This window comes from Xiphophorus hellerii, chromosome 2 (assembly GCF_003331165.1).
Source record: "Xiphophorus hellerii strain 12219 chromosome 2, Xiphophorus_hellerii-4.1, whole genome shotgun sequence".
Classification (NCBI taxonomy): Eukaryota; Metazoa; Chordata; class Actinopteri; order Cyprinodontiformes; family Poeciliidae; genus Xiphophorus; species Xiphophorus hellerii.
Window position 1 is genome coordinate 12,884,502 of NC_045673.1, and position 25,409 is coordinate 12,909,910.

At 37.1% G+C, this 25,409-nt stretch overlaps 1 protein-coding gene across 5 annotated transcripts in view; it reads right to left on the reverse strand.

Moving 5' to 3' along the window:
• The window catches only part of shank3a (SH3 and multiple ankyrin repeat domains 3a), a 148,126-nt gene that overhangs the window by 24,634 nt on the left and 98,083 nt on the right, over positions 1 to 25,409 (reverse strand). For all 5 annotated transcript variants that reach the window (XR_004342026.1, XM_032584278.1, XM_032584271.1 and 2 more), the window contains exons 13-15: positions 23,896 to 24,009; positions 4,799 to 4,874; positions 394 to 476 (exon numbers count right to left, since the gene is read on the reverse strand). Coding sequence is in view for 4 of the 5 variants with exons in the window: in XM_032584278.1 (XP_032440169.1) it covers positions 394 to 476; positions 4,799 to 4,874; positions 23,896 to 24,009 (273 nt within the window). In the remaining variant the exon portion in view is untranslated. The remainder of the gene's footprint in view (positions 1 to 393; positions 477 to 4,798; positions 4,875 to 23,895; positions 24,010 to 25,409) is intronic.

Consider the following 25,409-nt stretch of genomic DNA (forward strand, 5'->3'; position numbering starts at 1 on the left):
GAAGAAAAAGAAAAGGAAGAGCAAAAATGAAAGGAATACTAGAGATGATGTTTCTCTACTAAAGCCTAACGCCATGTGCGATGAACAGATGGGACAGCGAGCAGACAGCTCGGCCAAGGATGACGCTACCAGAAGGTCTACATGCTCCTTCTCTCTCTCTTACTCACACAACACACACACGCACGCACACGCGCCTGAGTGCATCTGAGTAAATAAGCTGATTGTTGACCAAAGCCGCTTGTGTTGTTGACTAAAACAGTCACAATACTGACTGAGATGAACTCGATGACTCAGATCATCTAACTCCTTATGAGAACAGATCAATGTTTCGCATTGAAAAGCACAAGCGGTGTGGACGGGAAGGTTCCAGTGTCAGCGAGCTTTATAACTCACCTTTGGCTCCACGTAGGACAAAACCAAACCCCTCATTTTCTTTCTTCTGTAAAACAGCATTCTTCTCTTCCACGATGTAGTCACTGTCGAGAAAATATAGGTAGAGCAGGGGTGAGTTCAACACCATTGTTGCACACACAAACAAGGAGGGTAAAGGGTAGTGGAGTGAAGAGGGTCGACTGGTTGGGGGCTGAGTCGTTGGAGAGGCACACACAACCCACACACACACCCGGATGAACACACGCATACACACACTTGTACTGTCGTTCCCAATAAGGTTAAAAGCAAAGCAAAAGATCACAGCTCAGGATTCCCTGGAGTTGTTCAAGTATTTTGAGATGGGCACAAGGAACAGGTTTGAGTGTGAGAGGAAATAAGTAAGGTAAAAGGGTCCCCCATGACTGAAGTATCTCTTGGATAAACTCTAAGACCTCCAGATGATCCCCCACTGGAGACTTACGCTGAGGAGTGTTTAGGGATTTTGTAAGAGAAACTATCAGATTAAGCTCAGATGCAGTATTGTGCTCTGACTGATCACAGAAGAAACAGGACAGAAAAGTAAGCAAAGCAGTTTATCACTACCTGATTTTTCTGAGTGTTAAGGGATGTCAGTTATTAGGCGGTCTTAAACTGTTGGTCCCCTCACACCTCGGAGAGTAAATCTCTCACGTATGTACTTGTTAAATTCTGAGCCAAACGTTTGCTAAGTACAATAGTGCTTGACAGCAAGCAGGGTTATTTTCATAATTAAAAAATGCAGATATTATGGATATTCAACTATAGTCATGTGCCACTTAATTAGGTACACCTCCTCCATTGCTTCAAACTCAAGTAGCAAATCAGTCAACCAACTCAGAGCCTTCAGCCATCTAAATATGGTGAAAACAACTTGCTGAAATTCAAACCGTAAATCAGAATGGGGAAATAAAACCGATTTAAGTGACCTGAACGTTACTTGATTCTTGGTGCTAGATAGGCTGATCAGAAATGGCTGATCTGCTGTTTTTCATTCACACCCTTCTCTCTGTGTTACAGGGAATGGTCTGAAAAGATGAAAGATCCAGTATGAGGAAAATGCTCTCTAAAAATATAACACATTGACCCTTGATGCAAATGGGCTACAGCAGCAGTAGACTACTCTGGGTGCTGCTCCTGTCTGCAGGGAATATGGAACTAAGGCTATATTTTACACTGACTCAACAGGTTTCGACAATAACACATGGAAAAAATTATTTCCTGAATTGCGTCTCAATTTCAGCAGCAGCATTCAGACAGTAGGGTTAGAATTTCGTGCAAACAACATGAAAGCATAGATCACTCCTGAAAAGTATGTACAATTCAGGCTGGTTTACGTTTATGTTTATTGAGATCCCTATTAGAATTAGCAGCATGCTGCATCAGCTATTCCTCCTGGGATAAAAAAGACAGACTACATTTACAAAGAAATTATATTACAGGTGGTGTAATGTTATGCTCTGTATTTTGTTGACACTCTTTGGGTCCTTAGTACCAGTTGTTTGTCATTTAAACACTATAATCTACTTGAGTAGTAGCAGCAGTAGTTGTTCCTGTCCATGCCCATCTCTTTATGACTACACTGTGAGACCTTGCCCTCTTCCAGCAGCGTTGCTCAAATCATCTCAATCTGGTTTGAGGAACATGACAAAGATTTTTATGTACTCCAAAATATCGCAACACGAGTGCGCAGTCCGCAAATGTTACTATGGACCAAAATCACTTTGGTACTCTGTTTAAACATGTGTCTAATAAAGTGGCCAGTGAGTGTACATTTAGATAATTTCTAATGTTCAACAGTAAAATTTGAAGAAACTCTTAATTTACTTAAGTCTAGTGTGCACAAACAGGAGTAATATCTTTTGTTTGTGTGTTAAACATAATTCAACTAACACACAAATGTTCTTCTAAGTCTTTATAACATTTCTACAGTATCCTTGACAGCTGAGGCAGATATGGAGCAGTGACTTTCCAATTGGACAGATAGCTGCAGTTTCATTAGCTCAACTGAATAAACTCCTCTCAGACTCACAGAGCTCCTGCTGCTGGAGCCAGGAGATGGGTAACCAACCTTTCTGCTGGAGGTGGTTGAGTCTGATTTCATAAAATGCTTTCTATCCATTTTATGCTAATTATTATGCACACAATGCTGTGCTGGAGAGGCAACACTAAGCAGCTTTGCCTGTTTAAAGCTTCACATCATATGTATTCTCACTTGAACTAAGACTCCAAAATTCTGCATAAAAGCAATATAGGATTGTTTTTTTGCTTATAATTAACTTCTGCAACTGAAACTCACGTTTAACAGCCAGATTTAAAGAGTCACACGTTTTTCAAAAATAAATGTATGCAAATTAGATATGACTAACTACAAGTACAACTACAACTTCCGGTAAGGCAATGTCAAACATAAGGCCTCATACAGTAGGTAATGAAATTGTTTAACATGTGACCATTTCCATAAAATATATTTTTATTCTATATCTATGATATAAAATTCACACCAGATGTTACTAGCAGCCCCATGGGACGCAACAGAAAGGTCAGAAACACAGCAGTAGAGAAGTTTAAAGCGAGGTTTGATTATAGTAACATGCCCTAAACATTAAAAATCTCACAGAGAACCGTTCAATCTATCATTAAAACATGAATAGAGTACCAACTAACTTCAAAGCAACCAAAACACAATGGCCTTCATTGTGTCAACTGACAGGTTGATCAACGATAGAATTAATGAGAGAAGAGGCCGATACTCTGGAGGAGCTGCATGAGTTTCACAGTTTAGGTTGGAGAATCTCTGGACAGAACCATATTTGTTCAACCAGTAGCTGAACAAATATGGCTTTTATGCAAAAATGGCAAGAAAAAAATATATTATGAAATATATATGAAATTTGGTTTAAAGTTAGCCACATTCCAGGTAAGGGACACAGCCAATATGTGGAAAAAGGTCCTGATCAGATGAGACCAAAATTTTACTTCTTGATTCTAACATACTATGCACATCACTTTGAAAAGGACTGTCCAAATGTCAAAGCATTGTGGCGGCAGCATCATGATGTGGGGATGCTGACCACAATTGATGAGAGGATAAAGGAAGCTTAATATAGCTCAATCATAAAAGACCATCAGACCATGATGTAGACCAGAACATCTACATCATGAAGACGTTCAAAACACATATTCATTGTTGTTCAGTCAGACATTGCTGTGCTGTTGTCTCAGCAATGTAATATATTTTGGACGGTGACCTTGAAGTTATTCTCTGTAAAAAGTTCTCATTGTTGTCTTCTTTGACACATCCTGGGATCCTTGTTGACACCAATGATTATTTTTCTCTCCAAAGTTTTTAAAAAGAAACTCTAAGTTAAATACATTTGACTTAAGGTGGATAACTACTAATGCATGCCACACTTTTCAGGTTTTTCTTCCAAAAAACGTTTGAAAATGATTTAAGTTTTCCCTTCAAAATTGTGTGCTGCCTTGTATAAAAAGTAAATTCAGAAGTACATTTTTAGTACCCTAGCCACACAATTCTCATTTAAATGGAATAAAACCTTTACAGTATTCCATTTAAGTAATGGAATAAACTTTTTTACTGATATTTGAAATATTTGTGAAATCTTATCTTGTATCAATCTCATTAAACCAATATTATATATTGACTTGTCTCAAGAGCTGAACATATTAATATATGCCTCCTAAGAATAAATACCATTTTCATCTTCAAACATTTATGAATCTACTTACAACAATATCTCACATACAGTTTGTCATCATATATTGACTTTAAAAGTGTTGTTTAACTTAACAGATATGGTTCTCCTGAAACTTGTAATTTAATCTAGCTTTGAAGTAAAGTATAAAATGCTGACATTTTTAAAGGCTAGTAGAGTTGGTGGAAATAATGTTCATAGAGAACAACCCTATTGATAACTTAATCAATAGGCAAAAACGCCTATTTTGCTACTCTTCTCTCCAATAATTTAATAGAAAGCAAATGTTTACATTTTGTAGACAACAAATGTCATCTTTACATGAGACATGAAAACATAAAAAAAACCTGTAGAACAAATTTAATCTAAAAAACCCTAGTAATAGCATAGCAGCTATATATTCACACAGAAAAATACAAGGCATCTGTCTGTACCAAGCATCTGTACAGACAGAAACCGAGCTAGGTCACATAATTTGCTTTGCTTTTATAGTCAGAAGAGAGTGCAGTGACACCTATATTACTTTAGATGGCAGCAACCTCACTGCACTTCATCACCTTTTTGCATGGACTTTATTAGCCCAACAGGGAGAAAAGTTCCTTGTGACATGGCCATTAAAGTTGCTGCAGCATAGCATGGCCACACACACACAGACACTGAAACAAAGGCAGTACCTGTATGAGGTGAAGTTGTCATAAGACCCCACAGTGTAGTGTCTGAACAGTCTCTTATTGCGGTCCTCCCGGGTCTCTGTGAAGAACAAAGAATTGCCTTGTGAATCTATTTACACAATTTAGAATTAAAAAGTTTTGTATACATTTGCTCATGTTGCAGTGACAATAAGATCTTAAGAAATTTAAAGCAAAATGCATAAAGGTTTTTTCTATAAATGCGACAATGTGTATTTCAGTCTGAATGTCATCTTTGACGATAATTTTGTAATTAGGCTATCAAATTTTGGTATTCAATCTGAATATTTAATAAAGAAGTAAAATTCAACAATTAAAATCTAAGCTGTCTTGGTTTTTATCAACTAAGGTTAAATTTTCAGATTTTATAGAAGCTGAGATGATAAAAGCAAAGTCAGTAAACATATTCCTTGTTGTAAGCTTTTTTTCAGCCCTCATCTAGCAATAAATGTTGCAATATTTAAAAAAAATTTATATAAAGATAAAAAAAAATTCCCTAAATATCCCATTTTTGTTTTAGCATGTTGCTAATATGTAAGCCATAATCTATTTCAACAAACACACAGAGAGAGAAATTAAGCTACCACAGAGAAGTAATTATCATTAGCATTCTTCATCATTCATGCCATAACATGATATAATTCTTCCATGGTATTTTTATTTATTTATTTATTTATTTATTTTTTGCTTTTGAACTGCAACATAATTGCATATTTAACAAAGATTTTTTTAATAGGCAAGAAACAGAGCTCAATTTGTGTACTGTATATGTGTGTAGTTTCTGTCTGTATGTGGATTTGCCCTCCATGCATGCTGATAGAGATCAATGCCCTCTTCTCATCCTGATAATACAGGCAGCATCTACCCTGAACAGTAATATGCTGACTAAACAGCACACAGCCCTTAGAGCCCACACAGAAGCTGTTTAAATGAGAGAGGCTGTGAGAGCAGGGTCGTCCTGGTAGGTATGTGAAAGTCACAGCATGTTGCTGTAAATCTGCAATAAAGACCCAGTCACATGCCTGGCTTTGCATTTGTTTCCTTTACTATACCTCATGTAAGGCAGCAAAACATGAGAGGCCAGTGAAAAAGATTTCCACGTCTGATACACATAACTAAGCCAATAAAATATTCTTGATACAGCTGAGAAAGAAATCAAACAGGTTATGTGTTAGAAGAAATATAACACTTAGGAAGTAACTTCAAATGTAAGAACATTAATGTTTAAAAGTTCAGACTAAAACCCACAGTTAGGAATCGCTTTCTTATGATGGGTCTCACCTTTCAGAAAAGACTTCCAGGTCTTCACCTGAGAGCAGCTGAAAGGGTCATGTTTTTAGAAGCCAACATAAGAGTGACTGGAAGGATTTTCAACTAAATATAGAAATATTGAATTTTTAGAATAGAATAGAAATAGCTGCATGATTGTCTAATGATGAACAGAGCTAATGGACCTTACCAAGCTCCGCCCACAACCGACCCACGTGACCGCAAGTCTCACAAACAAAGCCTTGCAGCTCGTTGTTTCTATGTAAACATGACTGATTAGTGCATCATATCAGCTACTACAATGGACAGAGGAACTAACAAGTTCATGTCATCATCTGGGAGGAGGTTACTGGTTTCTCAGTCACAAGCTGGTTGCAAACCTGAGGCCAGCAGGTGTCAGTCAGTTATGGTAGATCTGAAATTTGGTTTGATGACGTCAATATGAGAAGCTACAGACTGAGAGGAGGAACCAAAGAGCTCTGTAAAGGTAAAGGCAAATCTTCTGAAGTTGGGATATAATTAATTTAATTTCACATAATTACGTAAAATAACCCAAACAGGTGATCAACTCAAAACCACTCCTACCTTTTTACTCTCTCTCTCTCTCTCTGTAGTTTAAGCACACCTGTTACCGTGGCAACCGCCTGCTCCCCGCAAGACCAGCAAAGATTACGTTGAAAACATAACATTCAGTCCGTTACGATATCAAGTTTCCAGGCTTGATATTTATTTCTCGATTATTAATCAGCGCTTACCTGAACACAGCGATGGTTGATTGACTAGCTGTACTTGGTGCTAGAGTGGCTAACACGAGTAACAGTTTAGTCCAAACCCTTTTCTGCTAAAATAAAATCTTTAGTGTATGTCAGATACAGTACACATTGCATATTGATCTGTTTAGCTAACGCAAGACTGTGTAGCAGACAGGCTTCAAGATGTAGAAGTTGTATCAGTTCTGCCATTATGCTGTACTTAGCTAACGGGAAGCGTCTGTTTGTGAGACGGCCACGCACATGACCACGTAGAATGGGCATCAGCCAATGAAAAGCGGCCCCTCTGGTAAGGTCCATAGTTTACGTGCCCTGATTTCTAATGTAACTTCCCTTGAGTCTGCATATTTGGATAAACTACAACATAAACACTAAATCAAGATAGAAATAATTGTGCAACATCATAATATGGTTGCTATAAATTGGTATACTAATTCAATCCATAATTAAAGTGTATTATTTAACTAAAGACTTTGCTTGTGTCAAATACTGTTGTTTGATTAAATAGGATGAATAGCAATTAATTAATTGCAAAGCCTCTGATGAGTTTCCTAATTGTTTTAATCACATCTCTTCATTAACAAAAAGCTAAGCATTTCTTGAGATAGTGGAGATAAATAAAAAAGAGGTAAGGAAGAACTGATAAGTGTTTTCTATAAACTAACAGTTTACTTTGTGTCTGAAAACATTTTACCAGCAGAGCCAGGGGGAAGGTATAATGAAGGAGGAGGTGTAATTAGTTGGGAAAGTTACAGATGAGAGATTAATCACTCCAAACTGTCTCACATGTTATAAATCAAGACAGCTGATCATTCAGCTGTGCATATAATCGAATAAAAGGCTTTGCCTTAAAGGGGGAGGGTAGAAAAAGGAAATCAGCCAAATGACTGTGCGTGTGTGCTGCCTGTGACAGTGTTGTTTGTGTACTGAATGCATTTCTGTGTGCATAATACATGCGTGTATGTGGAAACTGTGAGATCAGATGCAGTCTAAAAGTGTGAAATGTGGCTCATTCATCAGAACTGTCATGTATTCTGTACAGCCCAGGAGCATCTAAAAGCAGGGCTGTGATAGCAGCGATAACCTCAACAGCACTGTCATCCATCACACCCACACCCACAAAATGGAAACAAAAGGACATCACAAAAAGTGTTCACTGTAATTAAAGAAACATTATTGATGCTAATATATAGACATGTACATGCACTGATCTTCCTCACCTTTATGATCATCTAGACTCGAGAGTTAAAAAACAAGTACGGTCACAGAAATCATGAAAGAATGTCATATAGGGAGATTCAAAGTCTTATACAGCAGTCTTGTCAGCAGTGACTGTGCTTTTTACTACCTTTACTTTTAGTCATTCATTCATTCCTTGCTTCAGCGATCATCATTTTGATTGTTGAAAAGTTGAATGACCCCTATGTTGCTAAACGTTTAACTTTCAGACTTAAATTTGACTCTGGGAATATTTGCAGACAAGATCATGGACAACTTAATCAATACAGAGTGAGGCCCAGGTTCTGAGCCTGCAAAAACAAGCCCATATCATCAGCCCTCCACCACCGTGTTTGACATCTGACATGAAAGTTCATGAATATTTTTTTCTTTTGTGACTTCTTTTCATACTTACTCTTGGCCAGGGCCTTGTTAATGAGAAATCATTCTTAATTAATTCACATAAATGGCGGACTAAAAATTATGCCATTAAATGTTTAATGGCTTGTCTCATTATCTTGCTAATTTCTTTCCTCTGTGGCATTGAGTAAAATATATCTGAACACTTTAAACCAGTAAGGTATAAAATCATCCAGTTGATCCTCATCCCCTTAACTTAGTATCAAAGGTTACTAAGTTACTATATTTTTGGATAAATATATGAGGTACAACTGCCTGAAAGTGCACGCTCATAATTGACCTCAAATTGCACTTTAAAAAAGTCCAGAGAGAACAGTATTTTCATTAAACAATGTGAACCAAGAAATTAAGGGTAAAATTGAGCAAAGCAAAAAAGTTTTTCCCAAATCACTGACTGGATTCAAGATTAATAGGAAGTAAATTAAATTCTGTATGACTATATATACAATCATACAGAATACAGTACACACTATCTGGTAATCCAAAGTGAGTTGCCTGTTGTGTTTGGTATGGTGGATTTGTGGTTTGCTTTTAAAACAATCTGGTAAAGGAAAGACCATTCAGTAAGGAAATATTGCCCTTTCTTTCCACCTGTATGAATGAAAAATACCAAATGTTGTTGAAGATCACATTTCCTCTTCATAAATACAGGCAGGTTTCCCCTGCAGCAACGTCTACAATGGCAGTGTCTAAAACTGAAGTTTGAAAGGCAACACCATTCATGTTGATGCCTGAACTCGCTTGCAAAAGAAATCATGCTGCTAATACAAAACCGATAACCTTGATTTCCATGCTATACATAGACCTCATTTAGACATGAATCCGTATATGTATGTGTAGCTAGCTAAGGCTTAGACTGGAATATTTTATTTAGGTTAATGGATGGAAAAATTCCAAGTATTTGTATTTTTATGTATTTTAGTGCACTTACAACAAGATGTTTCCTCAGTATCATCAGATATTGAGCTCAGTTTGTTTCTATTAAGGGAACAATGTCAGTTAATCATCCTAAATTGTAATTTCTGACCAGATTCACTATATTGGGCAGTAGATTTCTGACCAAGCTTTCTGTCAACACAGTGCTAATTCAATGAGATTTCTATTTTTTTTTAAACAGGTGATAATAAAAGCTAGATGAATATACACAAAGAAACGAACAATCCGTGCCAAAACCAGTCTACGTGCAGGCCTCTGATGAGAATCTAAAATCTGTTTTAAATGTCAAAAAACTTTAACCTTTAGAGCTATGAATCATTCATTGTTTAGATGTATTTTCATGTAAAAAATAACTCATGAAGCTCTTCGAGAAATTTGAAAGTCTAAATTGTTCTTGATCAGTGAAGATCCTTTGTGACCAGATAACTTGAGGTCTGAGAAGTCTCTTAAGTAAATAAAAATTAAGCAGGGGTTCCCTAGTAAGACAAAGAGGAGGACCACATTTTACCAATCTCTTCTTCTTCCTACATATACTCCAAAAGACAATGCCTTGTGAAAAAAAAAGATAGACCAGAGAAACAATGGGTTCATAACAGAGATTTAAGTCTTTGAATCACATTAAAATACATTTGCAACAATACAATATCATGCTTTCAGTCAGCATGTTAACAAGCTATCTTTCTGGTGCTCACGCTTCTTTTAGAGCCCACAGTTCTCCATTCAGGACAGATGTTAACTCTCCTACTGTCCTTGTCTGAAGGACGCAAAATCTCTCTCTCTTTCTCTTTCTCACACACACACACAGATAGATGAGAACACAAACCAAACCGGACACACAGTGAAACCTGCTGAATGAAAATTAACCCCTGGTGGTTTACCCAGATAAAGTTACACACCAACATGCATGTGCATTTGCACAAACACACATTTATCTAAGAGCCTTATTGACTTTTTGATTTCATGCTTCCACACACTCACACATCCCAACTTCCCCTGTCGTGTGTTCCAGCTGACTCTTTGTTCATGCTGTCTGTGTGTTGTCCTCCAAAACCTGGTGGATACAACATACAGAGTGCAGAAAACACAGAGTACTAAAATAGTGCTTAAAATAACACAGAAAAATTGGTAGAACTTCCACTGAGCCATAGAAGCATTGAGGGGTTGGGGTAGGCGACAGGGGAAGGCGAATTCTGTTTTACTGTTTGTTTTTTATGCTGTCCCACAGTATGCCGGTTATTTTCAGGGAGCTGCTGTGGTGTGGAGGTGGATACAAGGCGACATCACCTCCAAGCTTGTTCCCCCTCCATTTCCACATCACCTACCAGGTTAAACACAAATGACCAGGGTTAGCATTTTATCATTTCATTTGAAGGTAGCTCTTCTGGAATTAAGCTGAACCTTCAACGAGTAGGTTTGTGAAGCAAATTACGACAGCATCTTAAAATTGCATTATCCGTACCTACAACTGAGGTGTCCGATTAGTGTGTTTTTAAAGAAATTGCAGAATAAAGTGGTAATCACCCCAGTACCTCTCATGACCCTTGAAGTTGCTTGGGTCTGCTTCCACAACTGTTACTGCTCCAACAATCCTACTACACACCAGGGGCAGATCTGTGACTGTGACTGGATCATTTTTCATCTGTAGTCACCCAGTTTCCTCTAAGACTTTGACAAGGGGTTAATCTCTTGTACCCATGACTTTCCCATCTTCCTGCATGAATCAGTCACAGGGACTGTCTTGCAGTTCATCTTCATCTTTAAACAATTAAAACCACTCCTGGGAGGTCCATTTTGTGTAGACAGCTAATAAATATTCCTTAACACCATTTTCTGTTAAAGGTTGTCATTTTTAGTTCTTTTAAAATTGAAATATGACTTCCAAGACAAATAGCACTGAAACTGTGTCAATGTCTTAGACCGCAATGTCCAATTCTTTTATAGCCGCAAGCCAAAAACTCCAGCATATATTTCATATCTCTGCTTTTTCTGCTGCCTTTCCTCTCCTCCTCTCCCTCAGAATTGGTTCGTTTGTGGAAGAGCCTTCAGAGAGCTCGTTGTTGCCATGTAAGTATGAGAGGCAGAGACCAACGCCTATAAATACCTCAGCTCTGTCAAAGAGGAAAAAGCCTTGAATAATTCAGTTACAATCAGACAACAGAGGGAACTACTTTACACGATCCTCAAACCCTGTGACAACTTATTACAACACACGTGAGGCCAAGGTCAAACTACAGATGCACACCAAAAACTAATTCTGTAACAAGAAAGGAGCAGAATGTGAAGAACAAATTTATCTCAAACAGAATCCTTAAAGGCTTTCAAAATCCCAGAAATGCAATGACTCATTTCCTCCAAATGATTTACTTTCTCTTAACTGCCTAATTGTCCAACTGTAAATTTAGTAGCAGTATCTAGGTTTTGCTCACCTCCATGTCTAAAATTGATTGATTTTTTACAATATTACAATAATGAATGAATTATTGATTTTTTAAATTCAATAATTAAATTGAATAATGAATTTTTAAATAATCCTATGCCTTATAAAACATAATGTGGCTACACTGTAAGAGGGCATCTTTGTGGCCAATGCAGTTGTGATCCAGTTGTTGTGAGAATAAGGCACAGTTGACAATCCTGCTGTATCTGAACATTTAAGGAGTGAGATGAACTAAATAGACAACTCAGAATATACAAACGATGACAATTACAGTATCTAAACTTTACTTGTGTTAACACTGCTTATTTTTTAAACTATGTTCGAGGAGGATTCAGAATGGCATTTCTATAGACTGACTCTGTTGTTTCTACACTCAATAGGAATTATTTGGTATTATGAACGTCTATAGATGAAGTGACCAAAAATGTTAACACTTTACCTGAAAAAACTACAGGTACAGGTAATATAGACCAGACTCTGAGAGCTGCAGTTACCTTCCTGTTTAGTTGTTTATCATTGTGTGCCTGCATGAGCATGAGCACATGAAACCAACTGTCCCCCAGTTAAGTCCTTGTCAAATGTGATATGTCTCTTGTCCACCATCAGACTGATTTCAGCATTGATTCATTCTTCAAATAGTATTGCCATCTATTATGATTTCATATGGATCTGTCCTCCACCAAGAGAGATAGCTCAACACACTTGACTGACTTCTGATGAAAGGTGCAGCAAGTGGCCATCAGTCTGTGCCAAACAAACAAACAAGAGTCACACACCCACACACACACCTACACACACACACACACACATTAAAAATATGTAACTTTATGGCACAATCTGCAGAGGTTTTATCAAGGCTGGACTGTTCTTGTGCTGCCTGTCTATAATACTGACTCAGCTAAACTTTAATACCTAAGACATGTCCCACAACCTGTGCTTTATTATTTCTCTCGCTTTCTTTCTCTCTCTTTTGCCTTTTAATAAGATGGATTAGTTGGCAATGCTAATCTATCTGCTGACTTCACATAGAATATAGACAATAAGTAAAGTGTGTGTTCGTGTATAGGCACAGAGGTGAATAAAAGCGTGTTCATTTGCATGCACATACTCTGCTCCTTTGTGTCAGCATTTAAATAGTCACTCTGAATTTTACCTGTCAGCACTGGAGAATGACTTGCTGATGAGTGACTTACAATCTCTTTCAAAAAAAGAGTAATTCAGCCAAATAAAAAAAGTTTTCTGAAAGAAGGTTCCACTGAATGGTAGTTTATGAACTTGCTCAGATTATAACTGGATAATGAAAATAACCAAATAAAGTATTCTAAAATCTAAAATATATACCTATGGCATGTTGAACTGAAACAAATGCAAAACACAGCTAAACATGTGGACCACAACAAACTGAAAAATTTGTTTGCAGTGTTTTTCTGTTGCATTTGTTTTTGTGTTGTTTGGAGTTTGCATCATTCATGCATTTTCAGCACGTTTTGCTGTTTGCTGCATGTTTGCACCTTTTTGAAGCATTTTTCGCTTTCTCTTGTGTATTTGCTCCTGTCACAAACTGTAGGTTGTTCTGTTGACGTCACATTGCAGTGTCGATTAAGAGCATTGAACTTTCATCCCCAGAGGGTCAGGTGATCATCTTGGGAGAATAAAAACAGTTCCCACTAGTAACGTCCTCTGTCCTGACGCAGTATTAAATTGCAACTTTTCCATCATTTATCTGTATAAACCAAGGACAAATCATAAGAGACATTTGTCTCTTATCTAGAACAATTGTTATAGATAATTGTGCCAAGGACAAATCATAAGAGGCACATATACAGTAAGCCTTATGCAGAATCTTAGCTACAAAGTCAGGATCAACACACAAGGACTCAGATATATAGACATAAGACAGCGTATGTGTTGTTTTTGTATGTCTTTACTTTGTGTCCTCTATCAGTACATAAGCCTACTGAGTAAGTTATTTTACTTTCTGCCAACTGTGTCTGACAGCTGCTACTTAATTGACAAACCTATTCTGTTTGAGTAGAGTGACAGACTCTAACACAATTCCAGTCCATGGAATCAGGTGTTGACAGCAAACATTAATGTTGTATCACTAAACGCTTACAAGATAAACAAAGCCTCACTATGTGTGGGGGAAGACTTTAGACATTTATCGTTGCTATGTTTTAGCAACGGTAAATGTCTGGTGGACATTTAGTGAAAATTGAATTTTTACATTTGATTTTAATCAGTGATAATTAAACGCAAATGAAAAATTCAAAACCAAATGCTGATGGATTGAAATAGTAAATGGTCTGCTTTGTATAGCACTTTATCAAGTCCTGAGGACTCCAAAGCACCTCACATTACATCGATTCCATTCAGTCATTGCTGTGACTGAATATAGTCACTCATTCACCCACATATTCACACAATATGCTAAGACTGATATAGAGAGTGTTATTTTTTGCCTTCCCTTACTTTCCCTCTTTTCTAAAGTACTTATTTGGTTTCCAGTCCTAGAGGACTTTGAGAACATTGTCTACTTATGTTTTCTTAGAAGTCCTTTGTGTATTTCTTTGAACTGATATTCCAAGAAGACTTGGTTCCCAAAATGACAAAATCGCATGGTCCACAGTGGTATTGTAAATGTGTCCCACTTAACTAGTCACTAATAATGATTAAGAGTCTGCTTCCTCTCCTTTTTATTTTCCTTCACAGCAAGAGATATTAAGTCCCAAAATGAATTTCTCCAATCCTCCCCAATATGTTACTCAAATAGGGTTTAAACTAGGTTAAAACAAGCTGCTATATGGGGACGATAGTGGTGACGGAAGTAGGTGTTTACCAGTTCGATTCCTGGTCCGTCTGTCCACCCTTGTTGTGTGTGTCCTTGGGTAAGACACTTCAGCTGTTGCCTGCTAGTGTTGGCGCAAAACTGTACCCTAACTTCAGTCAGACTGCCCCAGGGCAGCTGTAGCAACAATCCAGTACCTTGCCATCATCAGCGTGTGAAGGTACTCTTTGAGATTTCAATTTGATATATAAAGGACACTGTAAATAAAATTGATTATTATAATGTTATAACACACTACTTAAGGCATAAGTATAGTCTCTAACAACTTTATTAGGCACACTTTGCTGGTGCGGGTTGAGTTCTATTTAAAAATACCTTAGTTCTTGGTGGAATAGACTCAAGTGTCAGAAACAATCCTTAGAGACTAGGGTCCATATTGACATCATAGAATGACTCACTTGCAAATCTCTTCTTCCACCTCTTCCCAAAGGTGCTCCAGTAGTTTAAGATGATTTGAGATTTGTGGTGCATTATCCTTAAGGAAGCAGCCATCAGAAAAATTATGCACTGTAGTCATGAAGGGATGAAAACAGAAAAGGTAGGATGGATCCATTAATCTGTGCAACAAAAACTTAACTGATTCACTATTTGGGTTAACAGGCAATTGAACAGGTGTACCTAATAAAATGGATGGTGAGAATAGCTAAAAATAACCTTAAGCAAAAATGCCTTTCATTAAACTCACATTTCTGTATTTTTTATTGATCTGTTGTAATTTTTAAAATATCAAATGTTGTGCTCTCTTTAGTTGCAGGCAGAAAATCATCACAATTGGCAGAATTAAAGGCTTTAAAACACGTGTCTAAGTAATTAATCTTCTTAATGTTTCCCTCAGTGAAATAAATTACTAAAATAAATGGACTTTTCAGTAAGCTCATGTCCTGGCCCAGCTAACGCATAACAGCTTACTGAAATGCTAGCATGTTTGCTTGTTGTTTGAATACAACCTGTTGAAATAACGCACAGTATTTCAGTGGCTTTATTGTTACTGTTTCTGAGGAAAAAAAACTGCTGGAAGGAGACATTATTCCTCAGTGTCAGCTTATTGCCACAACCATCAAACACATAACTTTAACTGTCTGTGACTAATGACGTGGCTGATTGCATTGTACTGTTTGTTGTGTATTGCACCTCTGGTACTTTCTAGTACTCATTTTTATTTTATTTTGGTCTTACTCTATTTTTATTTTTATTATTTTTGCATTATTTGGTCAAAATAATTTCCCGGAAGGGATCAATAAAGTGATCCTGAATCTTGAATCTTTTCTTTCAAACAAGGACAATTCATTGACTAGTGTTATGGCTGCTCTCTGAAAACAGCTGTCTGAGCTCCAGCATCCACAAAAGTAAATCCTTGAATTGGATTCAGGTGGCATATAATCATAAAAAGTAAACCAAAAATATGTATTTACGTTTAGTCCAGGAATAATGGTATTTTAACAATGCCTTAATCTGAATCCGTGGATACTTTAGATATTCCTTTTTAAAATTCTATTTTCTGGCTTTTATAAGAACTTCTCATTGCTAATTCTACAGAATGGATATGAGTCTTGCATATACATTGAAAATAAGAGCATCAGACTGTGAAATAGATGTATTCAGTAGGGGGGTCAGGTGAACGCATCAATATTAAAAATATATTAAGAATTAGCATTAGTTTAGAATTACAACCAGAACTACTACTATTGTATGAATATCTCATACAATTATCAGAGTTGAAAATGGTGTTGTTTTAGATAATTGTGCCTGTTAGGATCAGTCAGTTGTGAGATGTGTTGGGGAAGTGAACTTTGAGCTCCAAGTTAGTGACTCTTCTCTTGTCAGACTTTCACATTTTACAAACTCCTTCAAAAAGACCTAGACCTAGACCTTGTTTGTGTCCTAGACCAGTTTTACCTTTGACAATTGTAAAAAATGTATGTTGCTTGACTGTATAAAAATATTTTAGAAAATGTTCCTCTGATGTCATCATAACATCCTCGGCTCAGATTTTTAAAAAAAAGAAGAGCTGGGCGACAAGAGGCCTTCCAATGTTATATTGTGTCAGAGAAATAAAGATAATGATAAATTTCTTTCTGCTGCCTTCAGTGCCAACAACAGGAAAAGATATGCCCTTTGATGGCCTATAACATGATGAACAAACCACAATCAGCTCAGTAATAACACTGTGAAGAGCAAGAATGCATTGAACTGTGCATCCTTCTTAGATACACTTGCTTTTTTGCTCATAGCTTTTGATTCCTGCCTACTAATGACACAAATTGCCAACACTTCACAGTCAAAAAAGATGTGCAGATGCTCTCTATCCAACCAAGAGTCAGTATTTGGGATTTAGTTTCTACTGCTTATGCTGTTTATTGCCTTGGGTAAGAATGACCAAGCAGCTGTTTAACAAACCGAGAACATGCATAAACCGTGTGCTTGATATATCGACTTCCCTTGAGTTAGTTGCTTTGCATCCAGTCACAGGGAGGACAGTCATTGTACGACACCCAACGTCTTGAGCAGCACCCTGGAATGAAAATCTAATATAAAAACATACATTGTGTTTGCCTTTTTCCAAAACCAACTTGTTTTAATAATAAGACAGAGGGAAGTAATCTACATTTCAACCTTTTGTTGGACATCACTATGAGGCAACACTGCAAGACTAAGACTGGAACATCTAAGCAATGCCAACGTGATTCAGTCTGATGATGCCAGTCATGCTACTAGCCATGATGATCCTCAATTTAAGGTAGTAAGCAGTTTCTCCCACCCATATTGCCTTAAGGGACTTCCCAATCACCACAGTAGAGTCCTTCTTCTTCCTGGGTATGAAAATTGGTCACCACCTCAAATTCGAACTGGATCTCACCAAAAAACTGAGCAGAGGATGTTCTTCTTGCTGCAGCTGAAGAGGGTCAACCTACTTTTGGATTTCACTTCTACACAGTCATCACAGAGTTCACCCTCATCTTCTTTATCACAACTTGGTATGCTACTACCACCGCCAAAGACAAGAGCAGGATGCAGTGTATCTTTCACTTTGCAAGACCTTTTTTCCCCCAGGACCCTGAAGAGTGCTGGAAAGATTCTTGCCACCTCATCTCACATCAGACATGGACTTTAGTATCAAAGTAAATAACTGATTTTTATAAAACAATAACAATTAAATAAACAAAATTCCAAAAAAACCCAAAACTGATTGCATAAATGTTCACCCAGATCAAATACTTCACAAATGGTCTTGCTGTTGTGGGTCTGGTTGCAGGAATAAAAATAAAGGTATATTCCCCTTGTTGAGTAATTCACCTTGTTAAGTTAAAGCCACAACAGACCAAATCCAGTTTGGGTAATTCATTTGAACATTTTCTATACACAAACTCAATTGGATATAAAAATATCAATTAGGTTTCCACCGTGTGATCCCTTATGTAATCCAATTGCACAATTTCCCTATCACTCTTTTTTTCTTTGGTACCCCTCACTTCCTTCTTCACGTCAGTCTTTTCTGCTGCAGCAACACTGATGCTTAAGCATTCTAAGTGAGTGCAGACACACTCCAAAACTTCTTAATGGGCAGGCTAAAATTAGCTCAGGCTGGATCTGACTGGGCTGATTCAGGCAGCTGTGAGTCATTCAGCTGTGCTACTATGTAAAGAGAGCGAAGGAACATAGCTAATATGCACAAAAAGAAATAAAGAACAAAAAGTTTGCACATCTTTATAACCACTGTACAAATCAGGAGAATTGCAAATAGCGTAATGCTAAAAGACAGAGCTATGATCCTTAGGGACATTCAACACTGCATTATGCCAAGAAAGACAAATTACAGCTCATTCTATGGAAATCATGAATGCTGTTTAGCATAAGGGTGGCATATTTGTCTTAGGGGAGCTACATCTTCTTACTGAAAGACAGAAAGATGGGAAGGGTGGGGGCTGGACAGTTCTGCTGGAGGGCTGTAAGATCCTAACAGATTGTCGACAACAGATTAACAGTGCCATTGCGAAAAAAGAGTGTCATCGCAATTAGTTTGCATCATTAGAAAAGGAAAAGCAGTTCACAGTCACATCATTATCCCCTTCATTGCTGCAAGTAAACATCCACTATTAACCCCAAGTAACAGGCCAGCAGCATGTGTGCATATGTGTATGGGAGAGTGAGCAGAGTGTGTGCAGATGTTCAGTACATGATGTTCTGCTGTTATATGGGCATATAATATTTTTAGCTAAAAACAACATTATTTAATCTTAAGCATCATATGGCCATGACAAAGAGCTTGAACACATATCAGCAGTTCACCACTACATTATTATTGTGCCATTCAATCGATAGTCGCTGCAGTTTTTAAAAAATCTTTTTCCTTCTTCAGCCATGTTTTCTCTGTTTCTTTTCATTTTCTGTTGCCTTTGACTCATCATCTTCCCCTGTCTGTCCCCTAGAGCACTAGCTGGAGATGAACTGCTACTCGCAGGTAGCTCTGGCCGTGCAGAGAGAGAGGAGCAGAGTGGTGACAGATAACCAGAAGAACCGGTGATAGTTTAAACTGCCTCTTTCATGTGGCCACCTGCTTCCTTTCTCTGTCTTTCTCATTTTCTGTCCCTCTGACTGAAACTTTCCTCCCCCCTTTTTGCCTCCCTCCGGTTCTTCCATCATTGCTCTTTCAAACCTGGCAGAGGAGAGGTTTGGAGGCAGGGATAGATAAAGAAAGATACCACTTTCAGAGACATGGCTCATGGTGATGTGCAGTGGTAGAGTGAAATTGGCCAATAGCAGGAAAGAGAGAGAGCACACTCAATAGTATTAAGGTTACTTAATTGTGGACTGGGTTGTCTTTCGTGCTTCACTACGCTGAGACATATTGCCCTCAATGTCAGTAATGGCTCAATGACTGCTTCCTGATAAACAAACCATGCGTGTTTATGTGTGTCCCAGTGAATATCTTACTGTGTTATCCTGAGTTGTACTGCGGCTGGATGGCTGCCGATGAATGTTAGGGTGGAGGATGAGATTTTAAATGCTTCAGTAGATTCAGAAATTAGCAATTTGGTTAATGGCATAATGTAATTCACTGGCTAGCTCATGTTTAATTATTACATGGGAATCTAAATACATTGACATTACCAAGAAGTATGCAGTGTAGGCTACATTTTACATTTACCCCTTGTGAATATATATTTTTATATATACAGAAATTAATTTTTGAGAGATGGTGACTTACAAGTCTCTCCCCTAATGCAGAGTCCATATTATCAAAGAATTCTAAGATTATGCTTCCAGTGACATAATTTTAGGAAAATTCTCAATTTCTGGAATTCTATAGTTTTTCTTACATACATTCACAAAGCACCTTAGGTCCTAAGTCAGACTAACGTGACAAAATATTAGGAGTAGTGAGGAGGACCCCTTTAAGCAGGGGCGATGGTGGAGGAACCGACAGAAATGAGACATAAGGTCTGTAAAATGGATAGAGCTGTGCCAACCGCAGGAATTACTTCTCTGTCCTGTTTGTTTTTTTGCGTCCTTTACTTCCCCATTTCATATTGTACAAACTGTTGGCCACTGAGTAAAATAACTGGTCTCTTTGTCATGTCATATATGCACCAGGGAATCAATAAGTTGAGGTGAATACAGGTATCAGAACCTGTGACAAATTTAAAAAGATAAGCTATGGTTTAGTTCAACTCAATTCAAATTCAGAGATACTTAATTGTTGCAGAAAATAAACGTGATAGATTGATTGATTTATTGATCTCAAAGGGAAATTAAATATTGTTGTAACTCATATTAATTCAAATTCTTAAGTCAAGAATTGTTTCCATCACCTTTATGCTAAAGGGATTGCTAAGGTAACAATGGCACTGATGATTTTGTCAAAAAGACATAACATAAAAGAAAAATAATAAAAGTATAAGAGACTCAAATTTAAGGTGTAGGTATTTTATCCAGGCGAGATTATCCTTCTGCAATAAGATATTTGTTTATTTTAAAGATTTTTACACAACAACAATTATTATTCATTGAGCTTGAATTTTCTTTAAATATGAACCCATTTAAATATAGGCTACCCAACACAAATTGGGTAGCCTCAGCAACCATATAGGCTGCTGAGGTCATTTGTTGGATCCACTTCAGACTTCTCACAACACCACTACAGGCACATGACAACAATCCTCTCAACAACATTACAGAAAAAAACTTCATGATAGGATGTATATATTGAAGTTGAGGATCATTTTTAATCCCTCAAAAAACTAGATCTCAAAGAGTTCCATTTTTCAAGATTTATGAGTGAGTGGACTTTCATATCGCCCCATTTCCCATCATGCCTCCTTCCTTCTCTCTTCTTCTTTCTAACTGAAAGACATGCTCAACCATCTCTGCTACCCTGTCTCTTAGAGTATACTCCACCATCCGTCTCTCTGGCTATCTGGCCCCTTTCTTTCCAACCTTTCCCTATCTTTTTCTCACAATGCATTTAAATCGGGTATTTAGAGATTCCGGCTGTTCTCTCCTCTTTACACCTGCTCTGAAGTAACCTCAATCCCTCAACGCTTTTAACCAAGAAAATGCCCCAGCTGCTCCAGAAATAGGCTCAAGGAGACATCTGCCAGATCACACAAGGAAGGGGGTGATATTTTTGAGAGGAAAAAAGTCCCTCTCCCATTACTAAATGTGGTTTTTTGCTGCACTGCTAAACTACCTCACAAGATGGCCAACTGGTTTCCATGATGCCTCCTTATGAGACTCAGTGGAGTTTAGCACTGCACATGTTGCTGCCCTTGGGAATGCACCAAACAAAATGTGCCATCTGTTAGTTAAATGGCTGTCCAAACCGAAATGTGGTCACATTAATCTGATGTACTCCCAGTTGTTTACTAGTTACAATGTTTACATTGATCTCTGCTGCAGTAGCATGGATGATTTGGTAAGAAAAATAACCCGAGTGCTAAAAATCGCCAGACTTTGTTGTTCTAACTTGCTGGTGATAGTATATGGCATCCATTTTAAAATTTGGATTGTTTCTTTTCCGATCAGAGGATCTTGCATCAATATAACATTAAGAACTATCTTTTTGAAAGATGAGAAAATTTACAGTCAAAAAGAAGAGAAGGTAATAAGTAAGTATGTTGCTTGGCCTTAAACAATTACTAAAGGAAGGAATTTAAAAAGAAAACAAAGCAGAACATCTACCTGAAGGTGGAATCTGTGGCTCTTCTTTGATTTCAAGTGCCAATGTACACCTGCTTTTATAAGAAAAAGCTCCAGCATGCACAGTGAATCAGAGAATAACTTAAGCTTCCTGTTTGGTCAGTTTGACAATCTGTAATGCACAGTTTGGTTAAGACAGGATGACCTGGTCAAGCTTTCAACTGGAGCTACAGCAAATAAGGCTCTAATTAAAAGCCCCTGAAAACCTGTTTCAAACTAAGGACAGTCTGTCTGGGAAGCAAATGTAACGAAGCTGAGAATATGTACTGTAATCTCCTGTAGTTGTCATTCCTTTTCAAAAAATCTACATATCAGATATGACAATTGGAAATAATCCTGGGGTGATAACAGAGTTTAAACCAAAACTGCAAAATTTAATTCCAATTTATTTTAATCTAATCATGTTGTTTTCTTTTTGTTTGTCTGTTTTTTTAACATGTAATTATTTTTTAACATGATGATCTTTGTTTGTGTTTGTGCTGCTCCACTGTGCCCCCAAATTGCCCCTTGAAAAAAGACTTAAACATAAAATTAGGCTTTGTTTTAGTGTCTTTGTGCAGTGTCCTTCTCAAACGGCCTGGCACCAATGTCTTTGGCTGGCACCTGTGTATTTTGTGCAGCCTGATAACAGGAGAATGAGAGCGTGCATCAGGCTGATAACAGCTGGCATCGAGTGTTAGATTGGTTGTGTTTCTTAGAAGGCTTTTTATAAAGCAAGGTTGTGCAACTATGGTTGGAGAAATTGGAGGAGTATTTCTTCTGCTGTTTCATCTGTGAAGCTAAAGGTTGAGGAAAAAAGGAGATCTTCCTTGATGCGGCATTGGCTTCCTTTTTTGTAAAAGATAAACAACACTGTATTCACATAGACATGTGTACAAGAAATACTTTTTAACCTTTAAGGGACCCTTAAAATTATATGTTTTTCTTTAATTTTGCATAATTTGGACTGTTTTTATGAAACTTTCACAAAATTTGGCCAAGATTGGTATTTTCAGTGAAAGTTTCCAGTTTTTCCATACTTGCTTTTACTTTAAATATTTCATTACTAAATCAAGCAGTCTTTTGCCCTTTGCCTTTTCTTCTGCAACTCAGTTTCTTTCTAAATATATACTGAAAATATACTACCACTTAAATTTAAGACCAGCTTTTACACCAGCTTTTATTTGTCCCTTGAAAGAAAGCCCTTTTGGAAATCCGTTCAAAATGTTTCATTTTTTTATGCTTCAATGGGGAAGAGCATCTATTTTCTAATGCAATGTAAATCTACAAAGTGCATGCATGAAAAAAACAAACTATCCAGTGAATAAAAATTGATAATAATCAATGCTTATTTTTGAAACTCCCAGGCTTGGACATTAAAAAAAAAATCCCATCAGGATTTCTGATTTCAAGTTAGGATTTCTGAGAATTAATGAATATTTACTGTATATCTTTGATATATCATTGATTTTACACAGGACATCAAGTCCAGTCCAAGTACATTTAAACAATTTAAAAGATTGTTTAAATGTAACATTTTAAAAAGAGAAATCCTTAAAAAATAACAGATGAAAAAAAAATGAAAGAATGCATAAAAATATAATGCTTTAGCTAGCAGGATATAATAGCTGAAAAGGAAATTTCACTCAGAATTTATGCTGCTGCAAAATGTAATTCATTAAAACCAGACAATTTCAAATGTTTGAGATGATCAAAACAGTGATTACTGCTTAATATTACTGTTCAAATACCATTCAATTAATCCGAAGAGCACTAACTGACAAATACGTACTCAAAAATGGACTAAGTATTAATCACAGGTGTCATATTAAATAAACAAAAAGAAAAGTGAAAATTTGTTTGGAGTAAGAGTTTCTGAAGATTGGAGAGAGCTAAAAAAAAACAAAAACTCAAAACATCACAGCAAGTCCAAAACATCTTGGACTGTTATACTATGTGCACGATATGCACATTAATTTGTACGAGGATGTGAATTATGATTTCTTACCAAGCCTTGGGTCATACTGTCTCATTTGAACTTCTTCCACACAGTCTGCTGGGAACCAGCCTGTTCTTCCTTTGACAGTGCCTTCCCAGAAACCTCCTTCACCTATACTTAGTACTGATGCAGACAGAAAGAAAGGGAAATTATTACTAATTACACAGAAAACCATGTTCATGTGATATCACCGTGAGACTGTAGAGGCTGTGGAATGTTTTAAAATAACCAAAAGGCACACGCGAACAAAAAGCAGAGTGACATTAAGCATTTTATGAGCTTATTTCATACAAAATACATCTGAATGTACAAAGACAATGGGGAAAACAACAAGGAAAAAAGTTTTTGTTTTAAAACTGCAAACATGATATCGATGAAAAGGGTGAAAGATACAAGCATAATTATTGTTTGAATTCAATGAATTACAGCATAGTAGGAGAGTAGGCTGCAGCTATTGACCCCCTAAATAATGAACTAAAAGTGACATGATGCAGTTGAAAATGACCATCGTGATGTGGTTAAGCAAAATGCAATCGCCACAGCTAAGTGGAGTTATTTTAAAACTGCTAAAATTTCTGTCAGTTGCTTTTCAGTTGCTGCAATATTACATCTCTTTACAAAATATAAGAATTTCTTACATAAAATAACCTGACTATCCTACTAAGTCGTGTTTACTGTCAAAGTCTCCTGTATAGTAAGCATATACTATATGCTTACTATATAAGGAAAGGAAATTTAAACATTTTACACACAAATATTTTTTTAGTAATAACTCATAAATCAATGTGCTTTTCCCCCATTGATAATATGTGGTTTTAAAACAGAACAAATTTATAAAACGGGAGTCAGATATTTAAAAGAGGAAAAAAGTGAAAGAAAAACTGTTTTTGAAAGAAGTCTGCAAAAGACACAAGAGGGTGGGAACAAGAAGAGAGAGATCCCCCCCTAACTTCTCCCATGATAATTAGAGATGAATGTATAGTTGATATTGATCTTCCCTGCAGGGCTGAGCTAGCACGCTAATTTCTACAGCACTCATCTATTATCCCACCAAGCTAACAGACACACCCGTGCGTACACACATGCAGACTCCTCAGAGATCACCAGCTGTAACTGAGGCTTTGCCTGAGCGAACCCTTCTACACTGGTTGCTAGGATACGTCAGTACGATGTTGCAGCCAGCAGACAGTCCACTAAATGATGTACTCTACTTCCTCCAACTATATTCCACTCTGGCATGGGGACATGTTATGGTGATGTAACCTGGGGCTCTATAAAAGACAGCCAGTGGTTCTGCTGAATGCTACAATGCTCCCCATTCACATTGTTACACAGTGTTTAAAACCCTTACAAGATTTCCTGAAGATCAGTGTGGGTTCACATTTGATTTCATCTAAATCTTCTCCAGAGACATACATGAGGAGGCCAGTTCAAACCAGCTCTGTTAGATGATTAAAGCTTAGATTATTGTATCAAAGTATGATTTATCCAAGTTTCTCTTAGCTGTCACCATATTCTAGGAA